General features: G+C 38.3%; 1 protein-coding gene across 1 annotated transcript in view; it reads left to right on the forward strand.

Moving 5' to 3' along the window:
* LOC107665101 (A-kinase anchor protein 6-like) overlaps positions 1-20,327 on the forward strand; it is a 58,996-nt gene continuing 38,669 nt past the window's right edge. The window contains exons 1-4 of the mRNA XM_016455850.1: positions 1-387; positions 11,361-11,612; positions 11,943-13,340; positions 18,496-18,618. Of these exons, the coding sequence (XP_016311336.1) occupies positions 58-387; positions 11,361-11,612; positions 11,943-13,340; positions 18,496-18,618 (2,103 nt within the window). The 5' untranslated portion in view covers positions 1-57. The remainder of the gene's footprint in view (positions 388-11,360; positions 11,613-11,942; positions 13,341-18,495; positions 18,619-20,327) is intronic.

A 20,327-nucleotide genomic window follows, 5' to 3' on the forward strand; every position in this document is an offset into this window, starting at 1 on the left:
CCAAAAAGGCCAGTCCTCAGGATCACGCTGTGTTTGTTGACCATTTGTTGACCAACCATGAATGTTGCCGTATCACCGATGGCCAGTGAGGCTTCCTCCCCTATGATAACCTCTGTGACTCCCACCCTGGAACCCGGCCCCGATAAACACGATGATCCGTGTGGGCCCAGCGTCAGCAGGGACGAGCCAACCCAGAAACAAGATCCCTACCGCAGGTACCAAAAACCCCCTCCTCTCCACACAGGGGCCGACTGGAAGGTGGTTCTGCACCTGCCGGAGATCGAGACCTGGCTGAGGACCACTACGGAGAGAGTCAGAGACCTCACACACTCTGTGCAGCAAGACAGCATCAATAGACACGTGGATGTACACCTGGTACAACTCAAGGTAAGAGTACATGAATGCTTGATTCTGATGGGTCAGTTGCAGCATTGAGGAGACCGATATTTTTGTGTAATGATGCTGAATGCATATTTGTCCATGGCAACATAATGGTGCTATTTATTTCTGTTCAGAAGTTTGGGGTCGGTAAGATTTTTTGTTTTTAAAGGAAGTCTCTTATACTCACTAAGGCCGCATTTATTTGGTCAAAAATACAGTAAAAACATGAATATTTTGAAATACTGTTACAATTTAAAACAACAGTTTTCTATTTTAAAATTTTGGACTTCATAGTATTTTTAAGGATCAGCATAAACCTTTGATAGATGGTTAGAAGCTCAGCATGAAAACGAATGTCACTGGAACAAAGAACTGGGTTAGAAGAAACTTAAAATAGAGAAACATATGTTACATTTTAGATAAATATGTTAGTGAACTAATCCATAGAAAAAGTAACTTGAATTACAGATTAGTAACGTGAAAATTAGTATTGTTGCAATTTTTTTTCTAATTTGGAGAGCTATTTTTGTAACAGAATCTCAAAGCTAATCTACTGGATCATTTCAGATAAAATCACTATTTCATGTCCATTGCATTTATTTATTAAGTAGCTGTGTAATACAGTCCTACTCTCATTGTCAGGGTGTATTTTGTTTGAGCACATTGATTCATGGTCCAAAATGCACATTTACCAAGCATCAAATGAATGTGGTTTAAGAAGTATTTGTATTTAAGATTAATTTTCTCAATTTGCCAGCCATTGGCAGGTGTGGTACAAAATTAATTTCTGGACTCTGCATGGACCCTAAATGATGAAAAACTATATGCCTAAATTCCTGTCTTTTAGTCAGATCATAAAAGGAGCAGTTCACTTCCAGAACAAAAATTTACAGATAATGTACTCACCCCCTTGTCATCAAAGATGTTCATGTCTTTCTTTCTTCAGTAGTAAAGAAATTGTTTTTGGAGGAAAACATTTCAGGAATTTTCTCCATATAGTGGACTTCTATGGTGCCCGCGAGTTTGAACCTCCAAAATGCAGTTTCAGTGCAGCTTCAAAGGGCTCTAAACGATCCCAGCCGAGGAAGAAGGGTCTTATCTAGCGAAACAATCAGTCATTTTCTAGAAAAAAAACAACAAATGTATATACTTTTTAAACTCAAACGCTCATTTGTGTAGCTCTGCAATTTCAATTATTTGCTTTTGTAACCCCTCTCCCCCGGGTCCTCTCCGCCACACCTCGTTCTCGCTCCGAGTGGGTCTCGAACCCGGGTCTCCCCGGGCTCATGGAAGGCGGACGCACTAACAAGGAGGCTAAAGACTGCAACCTCTAGCGTCAGTCGCTAGTGCGTCTCTTGGCATGGGAGGCAGACGCACTAACAAAGAGGCTAAAGACTGCAGCCACTAGCGCGTCTCTTGAGATCAGGGGAGTGAGGTTTACCTGCACAGCACCTACCGCTGGCCTCTGTTACACTCACCCCCCTAAACCTCACTCCCATCCGGGTCACGGCACCAATGTAACCCCTCTCCCCCGGGTCCTCACCGCCACACCTCGTTCTTGCTCTGAGTGGGTCTCGAACCCGGGTCTCCGGCATGGGAGGCGGACGCACTAGCGACTGACGTTAGAGGCTGCAGTCTTTAGCCTCCTTGTTAGTGCGTCCGCCTCCCATGTGCGTCTCTTGAGATCAGGGGAGTGAGGTTTACCTGCACAGCACTTACTCGCTGGCCTCCGTTACACTTTCATCAACTCTTGAACCCCAGTGTGGGAAACCCTGGTCATATATTTGATGACTGGATGATATCCCATATCATTAAGTGTTTGATTCAGTGATGATGAGATCATAGTGAGAGTTTCAGTGTAACTCTCACAGCTGAGCGGCTGAATCCCTCTGCTCCACTTTCAGATTGAGAAACTATTACATAACACTGTCTGAAAGAATGAGGTTTCAGTAACATCATTGTTTTCCAGTTGTGTTCTCATTTCATCTTTTGCGTTTGTTGAGGTCTAATCAGAACAGTGTGCTCAGCGGTCTTTAATTAGACGTTCACCCTCTCAATGTCTTTATGAGGGAGAATCAGGCAGCCTGTGGATCTTCTTCATCATGTTACGGCTCAGATAAACAGCTGCTCACAACATTATGAGAGCCATTCAAAGAACCAGAGGATTGTTTTGAAACTGAGACAGAAGGAAGTGTTTTAACCTCAAAAAGCAACACGCTTTAGTTTTAAATAAGTGAAAGTGAAAAGGAAACCGGCTGCGTCACAGTTCCTCTTGGCGAAGTCTGTGCATTATTAATGTGTTACAGGAATCTCTTCTTTAACTGAACATGTGTCACAGCCGCTGGAACGTGACCTGCTGGTTTCCTCTCTTCCTCCAACATTGCATTTGTTCATTTGTCTGCTGCTCTGTGCTGTTAAATAACACACTGCAGTCGCTGGTGTCACGGCGTTTTACAGCCAGTCTGAGAAGCTGCCTTTCCTGTTAATAAATCATGTGTGAGGCTTTTAGAAAGAGTGTGTGTGTGTATGTATGAGAGAGTCTCTGAAGCAGAGCTTTTCTCTCATTGGTCAGATGGCATTGTCATTGCCACCACAGTTACATCTTTTTAGCTGCTGTATGAAATTAGATTGTGCCATTAGGCTATTAACAATCAAATAATTTCAGTCTGTTCTGAACAGTTTGAATGCCACTTAATGTAATGATGCTTTATAAAGAAACTGTTGGTGAAAAATGAGGTGATTAAATTTGCCCAATTATGCAAATGATTAATAAACTATTCTAATTAAATATATACATAATTTTAACACACACTCACAAACATACATACAGATATAATTCCAAATTATGTAAATTATAATTGTAATTTATCATTTACATAGGACAAGCCATTCATTTGTAATTATGATAATTTTTACTTCTGAGAGGTATTGTGCATAATGTGGCAAATGTATTCTAATAATTAAAATTATAATAAAGTTATAAATGTAAAAATTATATATAATTATATTTTATATAATTATGTATAGTTATAAATATATAATTATAAATTAAATAAATGTATAATATGAACCCAGTAAATCAACAAATTGGTCATAATTGACAGCAGTTGTTTATCAAAAGTGCAAATCTTTAAGATTATGAACAACCCTTAGTTTTCACCATTATATTTGATAATCTTGAGGTCTGATGAAGGAAAAGAAGCCATGTTTATAATCTAATATAGCTGAAGATGTTTCATAGGTTTAATAGCGAGTGTTGCACCTTCATTTTTTCCAGTATGGCATTCTGATTTTTTGGTTGGTTGAGCACTGTTTTCTGCTTCTTTTGTGGACCGTTATAAAACCTCATTCCCTCTCTCTCTCTCTCTGTTGATGCTATGTGTTGTTGTTGTTTCTTGCTGAATCCAGTGTTATTTTGAGGGGGTGACTGAAGGCTTTGTGTTCAGTATCAGCAGACAATGAGTCAGTCGGGCAGCACACATCTGCTTCTCCATGAGAGGCCACAGAGCTCAGCACGGACTGATACGCCTACACGACTGTAGTGTGCCTCAGTGACTCACATTCAGGCTTCCTGCGAGCTTCCTACTGAAGCTCAACACTTCAGAGCTGAGACATATAGGACCACTGATTCTTCATCATGTGTGCGGTGATTTTAGAACTGAGCTTTCAGTATGTATTATGAATGCAGGAAAATGCATCATGTCGACAATCATATGCTTTCAGGAGGAATTTTGAGGCAATTACAGATGACGAAAACATCTTTTCAGTCGCTCAGAAACAGTCACATGTTTCTTCTTCCCTGTTAAATGAATTATTTAGCATCTTTTCAACTCTAGTGGCAAGGTGTTCATAAACTATATATTGACTTTGACTTTCAAGCATACAACGCCATCTTGTGGAGAATATCAACACTACTGTTCAAGAGTCTGGGATCCGTTAGATTTTTTTTATTTAAGAAATGAATACTTTTATTATTCAGCACAAATTAAATTGATCAGTTAAATTGACAGTAAGACTTTTGTAATGTTAAAAGATTCTATTTCAAATAAATGCGTTCTTTTGAACTTTCTATTCGTCAAAGAAAAAAAATCAATGTCATGATTTCCACACAAATATTAAATAGACAATCTAAATATTGAATATTTATAACTGTTGTAAACTCAATATTGATAACAAGAAATTTTTGAGCAGCAGATCAGTGTATTAGAATGATTTCTGAAGAATCATATGACATGGAAGACAGTAATGATGCTGAAAATTCAGCTTTGCATCACAGGAATAAATTACATTTTAAAATATGTTTAAATGGAAAATATTTCACAATATTATATTTTATAATTCTGTAATTTTGACTAAATAAATATGGCCTTTGCAAGCATAAGATACCTTTTTGTATAACTCTAGTTTATAGTAATTAAATTATGAACACCCATTTGCTCATGCATGTCTATTTTATAAATATAATAGTTTGTATAAAGTAGCTTTTATATATATGAGAATGCATGTCCAACTGTTTTTTATGTAATTGTATTTTATATAAAGTATCGTTTAGTATGTCATATGTAAGTACATTGCTGTTACTGCTTGACAAACTGTTGACCAAAAGATGGCATCACTAACAAAGAATCATGAGAGAACGTCAAGATGTCTGTAAATGATGGATGGATAGATAAACAGTACAGAACTGGTTCTAAGAGGAATATTCTGGTTTGCAGTAGCAGCTGTGTGTAGTATGTAGAGAGTGGACACACTAATGGACATCAGTGCAAAGAGATCAGCACACAGCTGTGATGTCCACATACCCCAGTGAGACCAGCCTACAGAACAATGTCTGCAGACACACCCTTATTCCACAGATCAGATGTACAGTATGAGAAGGATTCACACGCACACACACACACACACACACACACAAACACACACACACACACACGCACACACTTATAAAGCACACTTGCATTGGCACTAATAGCATGTAATAGCATTTTAGCAGTTGTCAGGACACCGGTTGTACACATGCTCTCTCACGTCTGTATTTTTACCCAGTTGAGACCAGATCAGTTCACGTGGACATACATTTAGAGTGATGTAATCTTAGTACTGTGGAGAATCCAGAGAATTCCGCCTCATCTACAGTGGTGTTCAGTGGGCTGAACGGTCTGTGTGATTTGCAGATGTGCCAAAGACTTCAAACTTTGTGCCATTTTCATGTTGTAGTGGTTTTTAAATAATTTCTAATACAAGGTCATAATAGAAAACTCATTTACAAAGTTCTGCACATTTCTTGTCTTTTTGCATGTTTGTTTATGCAATATTTGTCCAAAATGATTAATTTTCAAATACCAATAAGATTGCAGTGCTCCCGTTTTTAAATCTATTTGGTAGAATTAAAATTGATAGATTCTGTCTGGGCCTGTTAGTTAGTTAAGGTATATTTTTACTAGCTACTTGACCATTTTATAGCCCTGAATAAAGATTCTGTTGTTGTTTTCTTACAAAACATTACTGTAGTGATGTTTTTAAGAATTTGATCGTATGCTCACAAAGGATGCATTTATTTGATCAAAAACACAATAAAACAGTAATATTGTGAAATATTATTAAAATTGGAAATATTTTTTTTTTCTATGTGAATATATTTTAAAACGTAATTTATTTCTGTGATGCAAAGCTGAAATTTCAGCATCATTACTCCAGACCTCAGTGTCACATGATCCTTCAGAAATCATTCTAATATGCTGATTTGCTGCTCAAGAAACATTTTATAGCCCTTGAATAAAGATTCTTTTGTTATTGTTCTTAAGAAAAATGACTGTAGCAGTACCATGTTATTATTATCAATGTTGAAAACAGTTGTGCTGCTTCATATGTTGATGAATAGACAATAGTGTCACGCTTGTACAACAACGAGGAGCGTGGAACGAGGAGACGCAGGAGATTTCACAGTAAACAGAGTCTTTAAGCCTTCCAACACGGGATACACAGGGCTGCTAGGAACAGATGTAGCACAAGACGAACATTCAATATCTGACAAGGGAGAATGGCACAGGCTAGAACTTAAATACAAGGGATAATTGGGGAACACAGGTGACATCAATGGAACATAATCAAACTAAACGAGGACAGGAACTTTACCAAATAAGGAAACACAGGAAGGACTACGGGGCAAAACAGGTACAAAAGTCTGACAAATAGAGGCAAAGAATGGCATTTTTAAAAAAATATATATAAATCTTCTGTAACATTATAAATGTATTTAGTGTCACTTTTGATAATTTTAATGCATCCTTGCTGAATAAAAGTATTAATTTCTTTCAAAACATCTTAATGAACCCAAACTTTTGAACGGTGTATGATTAACACATTTGTATATTTACATGGTTTTCCAAAGTATAACTTCATCAAATACCATGGTATTTCCATGATGGCAACATTTGAGGTATTTACTATGATTCATTTAATAATTTTGAAAACGAATAGTGTCAATGCAGCATACAGCATACTTCACAAATTTTACATCAAGAAGCTTTTAGATTTTCTGAAGAATCTTTTGCATCTTCAGAGAGATTAACATTATTTTAATATTTGTGTTCATTGTTTCAAATTCAGAGATAAAAATGCAGATGTCGATGCTTATGATGATGCATTTGCTTGAAATCTACTGTGCCAAATAAACTGATCTGCATTATGAAGCATTTTAGTATGCAAATCCTTAACACAACAGTAAATAAACCTGATTTTTTTGCACATATAGGTTGTATTATACTGTACAATGTAATGTACTAGCCTTGTTGGTGTTAATGCTAATGTGGAAGCCCCAGTATGTGCTGTGACCTTAGTGTCTCCAGTTACGCCTCAAACCCCGTGTAATTCCCCCCACAGCAGCTGCCCATGCCGGTGGGCCAGACAAAGTGAGAGCAGCACGAGGGCTGCTGGAGGGAGGGAGAGGTCAGGTCCCAAAATAGCCCCTCGGTGTTGTGAGACAGCCCCTCCTCCAGAGAGAAAGACAGAATGGAAGAAACAGGCCAGTGAAGTGAGTGAGGAAGAGATACACGGAGAGAGAGAACGACAGCATATCAGACAGCACGAGCGCACAGAGCTGTCACATCTGACATCAGATCTGACACACTTCAGTGCAGCGCAGAGCACACTAAACCAATCTCTGACTTCATTCTCTTTGATTCATTGTGTTTTACTTAAGCCAGCGAGCAGGTAAGAGGACGGATCACCTGACACGCTCAAGTATTTTTCTAACAGGAAGTCACTGATGGGTTGACATTGCTGAGATTGTTTGAAATATTGTTAGGGTGGGAAGTCGAGTGGCTGTGCTTCTTTTATGGATAACTGAGTAGGCTGGGTTTGTGTTTGGTGATTTCTAAATGATAAAGGCTGAGAAATGGCGTGTTTTGTAGGAAAAGTTTTCTGTATTATTTTGCATTTGGAAAAGGAAGAACTTTTGTTGAAAGTTTATTTACGTGAGAGTGTTTGTATCCATGTGCTTGTGTCATCAGAGGTCACATGGTATTGAGAGGGCAGCTGTGGCGCGATTACACCGTTCCCTGTCACTTTCACTGGCTAGTGATGGAAAAAGTACCCAAAAGTACCATAGTACTACCAAGGTTTTTTGTACAACGGTGTAACTATCGTGGTACACCGTTTAAAATTTTTGGGTCGGTAGGTTTTTCAAAAGATGTTTGAAAGAAGTCTCTTATGCTCACCAAGGCTGTATTTCTTTGATAAGACAGTACTATAGTGAAATATTATTAACATTTGAAATAACAGTTTTCTATGTGAATATATTTCAAAATGTAATTTATTCCTGTGATCAAAGCTGAATTTTCAGCATCATTACTTCAGTCTTCAGTATCACATGGTCCTTCAGAAATCATTCTAATATGCTGATTTGTTGCTCAATAAACATTTCTTATTATTATTGCTGTTAAACATTGTTGTGGAATAGTATTAATTTCTTTGGGGGAAAATTATTTTTTGGTGTACATATACGTACAGTTAGCTGGTCAGTTTCACAAAATAAAGACTAGGTGATCAGGGTCTTGTGTGACCCTGAATGGTGTATTTTGTGACATTGACCTTGGAAAATAGGACATAAAATATTGATTTGAGTGGCGGGGAAGACACCACAGAGTCATATGAGAGACTTGAAACCTGCACAGCTATGTAAGAAATTGAGACCATGATCAATTAAATATTTTTGTGGTCATTATAATGCTGCAGTTGACCAATAAGAATCAATTAAGAGTAATTTGAGTCATTAGAGAGTCAAACATACCAGATACTGTTTAAAATCAACCCTGATATGTTTTAAGCTTGAAATTGCTTAGTGTAAAAGCATTTGTTTTGTTCAACGGCCATTTAATAGCCAAACTAAAGTAGTTCTCCCACTATATCATTTAAATATATATTGAATTAGATATTTGAATCTTATTTATGTGATTCTTGTGTGATTTTTCTGTTACAATAAATCTTGATACTATCTTCAGGGGACCTTTTGGTTTGATTTAGTCATCATAATCTGTATTACAGCATGTGTGCTGCAGTAGGTGATCTATGAACCCTGTAACATGGTCAGCTTGTACTCTACTGTTTGTTTTTGAGCCAGCGAGGCAGGAGTGTATGGGACCTGCTGCATTTTGGCGGCATGTCTGACCTACATTCAGCGGTGCCGTGTTATTTTAGGGAGTGGACGACACCGTATCAGAGATGCTGGCCACAGCTCTGGTGTTGCTATGTTGACAACGAGCTGCAGTTGTTTTGGCATGTCTGCCGTGCCCCATAAATGCTCCTGTGAACTATATTCTCTCTCACCTTTCTCTTAATTGTCTCAGTGCTTTTTAGGTTCTGACATTTTCACACGTTTTGGACAAAATACTGAACTAGTTTGTTTTTCAGAAAGAAAAAAAAACACAGTGATGTCAAAGATGCAGTTGCCACTTGGATTGATATTTTGTATTTAATGCAGTTAAATACAAATACTATTTTATGATGCAATTACAATGATAGCAAAGTGGCAAAATGTTTCAAAAGGAAGTTACAGTTTATGTCCTTGGAAACATGTCCTATTTTTACTCCTAAATTAAAAGTTTTTATAAATGACAGTGTTTTAAGTTTGGTAAGATGAGGCAACTGCCAGACTTTCCTAGCAGCTGAGCCTCCCGACTTACACAGGCTGGGGGAGGGAACATGACATGATCCAACCACAAACAGTGGACCCAAACTGTATTTGGACACTTAGGGTACACTTTAAAAAGTCTCTCATTGCATTACTTTGTAGAAAAAATGCAATTGTTATCTGACTTCACATGCAATCATTGTCTAATGTAATGAATGACACAGTAGGACATCTTGGAAAATGCTAATTTTAGCCTGATAGCACTGAAAGAGAACGTCCCACCCTCCCAGCAAATTGCCGTCCAAAAAGCCATGCCTCCTGAACGTATATATATGCACACAGACCAGACAACCAGAGACAATATTACTACAATACATCATGTGTCATTCACCGGTGAGAAAACTTCATAGTACAGTTAGTAAAAGTACCAGGAAGGACGATCAGGTTGTTGATGTTTGCCTGCCATTCTGTCTGCTCCGCGTACGTGAACACGCTGATGACGTATCCTATCTGCGCGAACCGGGTGCGCAGAGGTATGCAAATACATATGTTGACAGACAGGTTGGAAAGCCAATCAAAACGCTCGGAACGAGCATTTTGATTGGACGAACATTTCTTGGTCCTGTTTCTTTCTTCCACAGAATATATAAATACAGATAAATACATTTAGACCACTTAACTTAATGATTGCTATCGGGATGTGAAGAGACTTTCAACCAGCATAACAAAAAATGTTTCTGAAGACAATCACCTATTGCACCTTTAAGTTGAGAATTAAATGTCCAAATATGTTTTTGGGGTCTATTTAAATGTGCAGTTGCTGTGTAGTGTTTCTACACCATCTCATCTTATTCTGTTTTGTGATCTCATTTTCTGAAATTAGTTACTGCTTCTGAAACTAGCCTTTTAATATCAGCCCATGGCTGCTTGATTTATGATTTGAACCACAGTGACAGTAAAAGAAAAGCCCCCTAGACCTAGTGACCCACGGTCGTAAATGTGCTCTTCGCTGCTGTGACTTTCACATCAGATGAACCTGATGAAACAAGCAACTGGTTAGCAACTATAATGATATTATGTATATCCCAATAAGATCCCAGTGAAATCATCTTAAAATCATAAAAATGTCAAGTAGCACAACAGCACTGTACAGTACTACGTACATTCATTTTGAACGGTAGTGTATATGTTGTGAAAGGCGTAATTTACTGGGAAAACCACATGGGCAGTGTGGTGCTCTTTGGTATATTCTGAGATCTCGTCTGTATTATTCACTTGTCATGAGAAAATGACTCAAATGTCCCTCCATTTCCTCTTACATGGATACATAACATGGTGATGTTGTTTCACTTGTGCCTGGCTGAAGGTAGGTTCAAGTAGTCTTCACTTGACTGAAGTTTAGTTCCTTTTAGCAAAACAATATTAAATGCTAAAACTCCAGAAAAGCCTTGAAATGGTATTTGGTATGCATGATGTAGATATATCCTGTTGAGTAATTCAATCTTTGCATCAGTGAGTCGTGATTCTGGAAAAATCTCTCTTCTTTCAGAGAATTCTAAAGTAATTGTTACTCATGTCCCGTTCTTTCTGCTCTTTCTCATGAATTGTAATTCATATGAACTATTTTGTCTGAACATTCAACGTCATCCATATTTTAATTTGGATATCCTGTGGGTTCTGGGTTGCTGATGGAAATAGGTATTTTAGCACAGGAGGAAGTAGTTGAGAAAGCCACATGATCAGAAATTGTGCTGTAGGAATCCAGTGCCATCATATGATGTATAATTCCATGCATAAAATAGCAGATCATAATATCAGTTGACTGACTGTGCATTTGTCTGTCTGATAGGACATCTGTGAAGACATATCGGATCATGTTGAGCAGATCCATGCCCTGTTGGAGACCGAGTTCTCCCTGAAGCTCCTGTCCTACTCGGTGAACATCATAGTGGACATCCAGAGCGTGCAGCTCCTCTGGCACCAGTTGCGAGTGTCTGTGTTGGTTCTGAAAGAGAGGCTTCTCCAGGGCCTCCAGGACTCCAACGGCAACTACACCCGCCAGACTGACATACTGCAAGCCTTCAGCCAGGATCACAACGAGGTCAGATAAATCTCCAAAACATCATCCAAATTAAACCACCTAAAGCGGGTACATCCCTTACTCAGGGTACATCCCTTACTAATTCACAAGGACAGAAAGTTAGTTATGCAATGTTCTGCTGGGAGTGTACCATAAACTCATTTGTTATACCCTTGACCAAAGACATTCAGAATAGGCAACCCTTGCAAACATGCTTTTCTAGCAAACACTTGCAGTGAAGTGCACTTGCTTATCCCAGATCAATTCAGGATTGATTTCATTACATTTTAAATTTGAGTTTGCAAATATTTGCAAATGAATGTTTGTTTTTGTGGTCTTGATCATCTTTAGGCTCGGCTGGACGATTTGACAGAAGTGGACGACTCTGGCCAACTGACTATTAAATGCACTAAGGACTACTTCTCCTTGGACTGCGGCATCACTGCTTACGAACTGAGTGATTACAGCCCCATTGACGACCCAGAAGGTCGAGGGCCACGCTCCCTTTATCCCGAGTTGGAGCAAGACTTTCCAGAACTGCTTCAGAGTGTGGATCTCCTAAACATCGCAGCCTCTAGACAAAACCAGGTGTCAACTCCATCTGCAGAAGAGTCCATTACTTCCACCCAGGAACCTCAAGAGACAATCAGTGGCCCCACCAAAGAAGAAAGCGCACCAGATTCAGCAATGCAGGGAGATTGTGGCTTTGGCCTTTCCAAACGCCCTCTTCAAAGTGGCTTTAAGAGTGATGTGTCTCCTACACAGCCTTTGCCTAAAAAGCCCATGTACCTGGAGGGTGATGGGGACACAAGGTGCACTAGGTCTTTGCCTCTCCAGTACCAGGCTGATATGAGCAGAAGCACACCCTCCCTTCTAGATACACCGGATCGCTCGAAGTTCTGGCTGGAGCTGGAATCAGTCTATCCAGGCAATGGGAGTCAGTCCTATGAGAGTCTCCATGCTGTAAACGGGAGGAACTTGCAGATGAGTCTCAAGAGACCATCGGAAGTCCCTCTGGAGAGACGCTCATCAGAGGCCATGCAGGGATTCCACACGCAGAAGCACTTGACAAACTTCAAGACTATGCACTCCAAAGCCAAGCAGGCTTACAGTGACTCTTCCAGCCCTCCACCATCTTCAGGGGAGGACATCTCAGACCCTGACCAGCGGGAAATGTCATCCAGTCCAGACGATCAAGCTCCCACCACAGGTTCTCTCTGGATCATGAACCAGAATGCTCTGTGCATCTCCAACCCATCAGGAAGCCCCAAAGAGCAATGGTATGGCTCAGATGAGTTCCTCGCTCTTCCCACCCAGCTGAAAAAGACAGAGATGTTGGCGATGAAGCTGGAAAGCCTCGCTCAGGCTTTACCACAAAGGAGCCTGCAAGAGTCCATCCAGGACGTGGATGACTGGGAGCTTACTGAGGTCAACCCTGATTGGGAGAGCAACAATGATCTTCTTTTGCTTCACTCCTATAAGAAGCCCTCCCGAGCCGGCCGCTTTTCACCTACCTCCTCGAGCGACGTGGCACCTTCTCTGGATGAAAGCATCGAGTCTGGCCCACTCAGCGACCTGTTTTCCGAGGATGAGGGGGCGCGAAGTACACCTGAGTCCAGGGGTAGAAATATATCGGCTGGCCGGCCCAATGCACCAAAGATGATGTTTCAGTGCACACCCTCGATACAGCAACTACTAGCAGATATTCAGCACCAAGAGAACTACCATGATGTTTGGGCGAATCTAGAGGTAAGAGATTTCTGCTTTTTGGAATAGTATTCTTGTATAACTTTTTCAAGGACTATTTTTGAAATTTAATAATAGCTTACTACTTACTGAGTACTGTGCAGTATATGCTGTATACTGTGCCATATATACTAAAAACCATGCAGTATATGCTTTATACTGTTCCATACTGTATGTTGTGCCACACGTAACTGCAAACTGTTGTATATACAGTATATTAAATACTGTGCAGTATATACTGTATACAGTTCCATATATACTGTGTACTGTGACACTATTCCTCAAATACTTTGCACTCAGCAAAACTAAATAAGCAAATGTTAATGTTAACCCTCTCACTGGTTAAACTTACATTTATCACAGTTCTGCATTTCCGATTTAATTTGAAAGGGATATAATCATTAAGGAAGTCATTTGTATGCCTTAATCCTCATTCACATAGAGGCGGCAGTTAATATGTGTCACTACACTAAGCACATATTAAAAACAGCTGATAACTAAAGGGGTAATGAACTAACAAGCCACCTCAGCCTTTTGCTAATATTCAAAGCTTAATTAACAGGATTGCACTCCTCAACAACCTCTCTTCAGTCCCAGATCTGTAATTAAATGATTAGCTACGTAATTAAGAACATGCAATCGTGTTTATAAAGGACCCGGGTGCTTGAGGAAACCCAAACTTGTCAGACTAGTTCTTCACTTTCTTATGGGCTATGTGCAGAATAGCATACTATCATACTCTTACTATTGCTGAACTATGTAGTATATGCACTATGCACAATATGCACATTTTCTAGATGCATGGAAATGCCCAGATGACCTGCATTTGCTGAAATGTTGTATCCCAAAAAGCGACTTTGTTTTTAGCTTTTTTTGACTCATTTGATCAGACTGCCACATCAATACATTTAAAAAAATAATAAAATAATTATATATGCAATTGCATTTACATTTTATTTGCAGATGCTTTTATTAAGCAAATAAGGAACATCACAAGCAGGTTGTCAAATGAGCCAAATATGACGCTTACTGTACGTCATGAGACAGACTAGTGAGGTCAGCACAATGTGACAACAATGTGGCATACTGCTGTTTGAAATATTTATCATGGAATAATGCATGTAAACGTATTATTTTTTTTTAACAGATGGCAATATACTGTTGCAGTAAGCAGTCATTTAATTCTGTGACGTTTTATTATTTAGCAATCTAGCTTCATCAGATCTCATCAGTAATGCATTACACTTTATGTTTGAAAGAACATAAATAAGAATTACATCAATATAAGAAATGGCAAAGTTTTGTTCTAAAAAGATTAAAGAATAACACATTTTTTATTTCCTGACGGTTGACCATTGAGATTAGTTTTACTGTTTGGTTGACTGCCTTAGAGACACAGTAGCGTGCTATCGCCATCTGGTGGTCAAATACAAATTCTCACCAAGAACACCATTCTGTAAACCTAAATTAATATAGATTAATATCTGTGTGTTTATGAAAATGAGTCAATCATGAGTGCATCAGATTAAGTTTATTTAACAAGGTCATTTAGATGCATCTTTTGATGTTTTGGTTTAAAAAACTTGCATAGTGCCCCAAAATGCAATATAAATTTAAGTTATGGTTTCTACAGTCAAAACATGGTAATTTAATATTAGCCACTATTGTCATAAAAAAAGCTGAATAATTCTTGTACTGTTTGAAGGAGGTGTCATATTAATTTATTAAGAGTTTGCATTAGTTTTGTAACTCTGGTATTTTAGTGGGAATTATGGTTATACTGTTTGTGAACAATATTGTGGCCATTCATTCTATGGTTGGTTGCATAAAATACTTGGAATAGTCTTACAAATAAGTCGTCTGTTTTAATTATTTAAGATCAAAGGTCAGTTACAATAAAAAATAGATTTAAACATAGAGTGCTATTAAAAATAAAATAATAAAAAATAAGACTGTTTACTTCTTGCTAGTTGGTCAGACTAGTTCTTAAAACATAGTCTTAACACAGAGGCTAATTTTATGTAAATGGCCACTGATTTACAATGATCAATAACATTAGACACATTTCGTCCAGTGTCATGAATTTATATCGTCCACTGGAATTCTTTCAGTTCACACTAATGCATATTTTATCACCTCCAAATTCAGTCTTCTGTTTCATCCAAGAAGATCAATCCTTATAGCACAGGAAGCACTTTTGAAAGCTACTTCATAACACTTCTCATGTCTTAGGAACAGCATCCATGGCAATCATGCCGATCCAATGGAGGTGAATGACTAGCGAAGGGAAGGATGCCCTCAAAAGTTTTCTGCTGTAATCCTTCCTTTGATTCCAGTGCAGGCGTGTGTGTGTGTGTGAGTGTGTGCAGTAAGCTCACTGGAGCGGGTGGAGGTAGGCAGCCACATCCACCTGAGATGATGCGTGTCACAGGAGGAGGTGATTGATTACATTAGTATTCAGCCGCTGGAGATGACTTCATTCTCATGGCAACAGACAGCTGGCAGCTGAAGCCTTTTCTTGGGGGCGTCTCAGGGGCCTATTCATGTGTGACGCCACCAACCCGTCTTCCCCTTCTCCTTGTCTTTTTCCATCTCTCTCTCTCGCTCTCTCTCTCTGTCTCCTCTGCCTCCCCCCACTTTGACATTCTTTGCATATCTTTGTCTTTGCGTCTTTATTTTTGGTGCCAGTTATGGTATTGAAAATAAAAATAAGAATGTACAAAAAAAATAATTACAAAAAAAGATTAGATTAAAAGGGATATTAAATAAGAGAAAATGCTAGATAGATATAGATAGATCGATAGATCGATAGATTGATAGATAGATAAATAGATAGATAGAAAATAAGAGATAGATATTACAAATATGAAATAAAACTGTTTTAATTTGTATATGTAAATTATTATATTAGGTATAAAAACAAAGCTTATACAGGTACATCTAAAAAAATTAGAATATCATGAAAAAGGTCAATATTTTTTGTCCTGTACTTAAGAACATATTTATTTATTGCATTTAGAAAATTAAGCCAGTTTTTCATTGTGACATTTTTATGACTGGCAATGTTTTGTTTTATTTTGTTTTGTTTTGTTTTATCTGTGTGATTGTTCTCCAAATATTCTCCTTTTGCATTCCAAAATATCATATGAAAAATATCAGCATGCAGGTTCGAAATTACATCAGGGTGATTAACAACAAATTTAAATTTTTGAGCGAATAATTCCTTTTTAATGCAAATAAACAGACAACATGAATATGCTGATAAAAGCAGACATGCAACATCAAGGTGATCAAATCAACACATTTTCATTTTTTAGGTGACAATTCTTGTTGTAAGCATTGAATATGGCGATAAAAGCAGTGATTGCTTTCTGAGGTTGTCCAATTCAAATATGAATTTGGCGGCAACCGACTGCCCTCGCCCATTAGTGCTCTCTCACTCTCTCTGTCTCTTTCTTTTTCTTTCTCTGGGGCATGGAGTCGTGTCTCATTTTCTCTTCCTCCCTCTGTAACATGCTCACAAACAGGTCTGGTGACAAGCTCAGTTAATGCCGTGACCAGCGGCTACATATTCATCTGCTCTGAGAGCTTTATCAGTGCACAAGATGAGAGCGAATCGCACGTCGCCCCTGCCAGGGGAATCATTTAGCAGCAGTATCTATTGATCTCCATCGACTGCCACAATCTCGCAGAATTCCTTTGGTCTATATGATGATGTACCATATTGCAGCAGAGCTGGAGAGATGTGCGATAGTTTCAGGGCTTTCTTTCAACATAAAAGTGGTCTACCAGCTCCGGCCAGCTTGACCAAAACAGTCCGCCAGAACAAAACCAGGTCCAGTTGATCGGTTCAATGCATAGAAACCAGTAGGAGATGCATTCAGGCCTTATTCTGACAACAGAAATGGCAGATCTGATTCCTCTCCAGCATTTAGCTTTGAAAGCAGATCCAGTCTCACCCACTTCAAAGCTTGTCTGCCGGTGAAGGCCAATCAGTCGATAAATTATGGGAGTTTTAGCCGGTGTCTGCGGAGAGGTCATTTATATCAATATCTTTGTATATATCTATATATATATCATTTATATCAATATCTCTTTTCGCCAATGTTAGATACTGAGCAGGAGGAGCTGCCTTGGAGAAAGGGTGAGATGTTCTCATATTACATTCAGATGGTTCATTAGAGACTTTATGAAATGGCATTTGATCCGTTTGGGCGTATGACATCAGAACATCAGAAGACCGGCATATTTGTCACTCTAATTAGAGCTCAGATCCTTGATGTTCACCCTCTGGTTAACCACAGACTTGAAGGAATTGTTCGCCTGAAAATGTCATCATTTACTCACCTTCATTTCATACTTTTTCTTTCATATGCAGAAGAAAAATGTCCAAACTGCTCATTTTTCATGCAATGAAAATAAGTGCTGCTGAGCACCAAACATAACACAACGGTGCCATAAAAGTATACTTTTTAGACTTCTGAAGTCTTATGAAACATTTGAGAGCTGCGGCAGAGGTGGGAGATTTTCAATGAATAACAACTTAAATTTTGGCCAGTTCCTCACACAAAGCTTTCATGTGTCTTCAGAAGATTTGACAGATGGCTAAAGATACTAATATAGACTCCTTTATGGGTTGTTTTGTCCTTTTTGAGGTATAAAACACTCCATCTGCAATTGTTGTTTGGAACAGAGCAGTTTGGACATTCTGTAAAACGTCTCATTTTTGGTGTATGAATGAAAGACTTTATAATGACAGTTTTAATTTTTGAGCGAGCTGTTCCTCCAGTATTTGTTTTAGCTAGAACCAGTTGGTGGAATCTAGTGTTTCTTTGGTCCAGCAGATGGCAGTATGTACACACCGAGCACATTGAATCTCCTCTCACTGAAAAAAGCCATTGAGGCACATCAAGGGCAGCTTCTGTGTGACATTCCCTTAAGCATTGTGTGCTTTTGACAAATGCTTCGAAACAGTTATCAGTTTATCAAACCTTAAAAAAAAACTTGATTATTTTTTTCGGCGGTCCCGTTTGTTGTGTTGTGGTGTAACACATGGTGGTTTTGTTAAGATTTTTATGTTTCGAGACTTTTGATGTCAAAGCAATCACATTTGATTGTTGTGTTGATGTGTCTGTGTGTTGCGTGTTTGTTCTTGCAGGGTTTTGTCAGTAAACTGGATGAGTTCATCTGCTGGCTGAGAGACGCTCTCGAAACCACAGACAACTGGACGCCACCCAGAGCTGATATCGACAGCCTCAAACTCTACCTGGAAACTCACCTTGTGAGTAAACGTCCGTCTGTCGATATCCTTCAGTGTGTAAAAACTCACATAAGTTAACAAATGAGCACATGGTCAGAAGTGTTTCCCCTAGTGTTCATACTGCTTTGTTTTTATTTCATTTTACAATCTTAAAGGAGGATTTTTGCTCAGATGTTGCTCTTTCATAGTTTCATCATGTCTCTCAGTCATGTTTAATTTAAGTAGCACCTTTGTCTCCAATGTTTCTTATAAATTGCTTAGGAGGAATCGAAATGGGCACAAATGAGTTGATTGTTTATGTACAAAAATATTTAGATCTATAAAATTAATGCAGATAGCAGCTCAGATGATTTGGTCTTGAAATGTATTAATAACACATTTATGTGCATTTGCTTTTGAAAAGAGTTTTACGGTAGAATGTTATATTTTACAGTAATAAATAGGTAAATTATAATTTACTGTAAATTTTGGATAAATTACTGTGTGTGTGTGTGTGTGTGTGTATAAAATATAAATCTTTTATAATAATTTTCATATTATCAAAAGTAAATTATAAATATACACTCATATATTGGAATATATAATATTTAAATAAATAATTTATAATTGACTCTAAATGTCCTCTATTCCAAAATATATGTTTATGAATACAAATATATATTACTATGTTGTCAAAAGTAAATTATAAATGTACATTAATTTATTTATAAATATGTATAACTTAACATTTTCATATATGGTGTTATATCATATTTAAATAAATACATTTCCTCTATTCCAAAATTTAAAAATATTAATTCATGAGTATAAATACATAGGATTATATTTAATATGATCAAAAATTATTTTAAATGAACATGTATTATTTATAAACATGTATAATTTAACATCTTTATATATTATCAAAAGTAAATGGTGAATGTACATGTATTCATTTATAAATCTGTATAATTTAACATTATGTTATATAGATAAATGTTGATATTGTATTGACTCTAGACCACTTGTTGACATGTGAGATTGCTAGGTTTGGTTTCAAAAGATCTGAGAAGGAGGACGCATGAGCAAAGTCCTCCATTTGTCCTTCGTTAAATCTCATTGCTGTCTAGGAAAACTAATTGAGATATTTAAAAGATCTCATTTATGAGTTGTCCTTCCAATGGGAGTGTGAAACCCTTACTAACCCGTATCAGAAGCGTATCATGTTTACCTCGTGCACCAGCGAGACGTGTTTGTTTATCCATCTGTCTGTGTGACCGGCCGTCTGTACTGCAGGAGGAAAATCACATTGTGTTTTATAGTGGGGGGCTTCACTCATTTTTATTGATTCAGAGAGCGGGGTCACACACTCGCTGTCTCTCATCCAGCGTTCGGGGCTCTCAGGATGTGCTCACAGGTTTAATGTCTGGGCATTAAGTCCAGCTGGCAGGTGGGGAGCGTGTGTGTGTTTGTGTTTGTCTCTGTGCACATATATGTGTGTGTCTGTGAGCACGGATCTTTCCGGTACCCACGGGAGAGCCGTAAGGAGGAGGCTGGCTGTTGCAGGGTAGGAAGAGAAGGAGAGAGAGAGAAAAGGAGTGGGCTTTCTTTATAAGGCATTGAGAGATTGTGAAATGAAACAGCTATTGATTGCGCTGGGTGGTGGATCCAGGTCTCTGAATCACATTAACGACACACACACACACACACACACACACACACACACACACACACACACACACACACACACA

Source organism: Sinocyclocheilus anshuiensis, unplaced genomic scaffold, assembly GCF_001515605.1.
Source record: "Sinocyclocheilus anshuiensis isolate Anshui unplaced genomic scaffold, SAMN03320099.WGS_v1.1 scaffold575, whole genome shotgun sequence".
NCBI lineage: Eukaryota > Metazoa > Chordata > Actinopteri > Cypriniformes > Cyprinidae > Sinocyclocheilus > Sinocyclocheilus anshuiensis.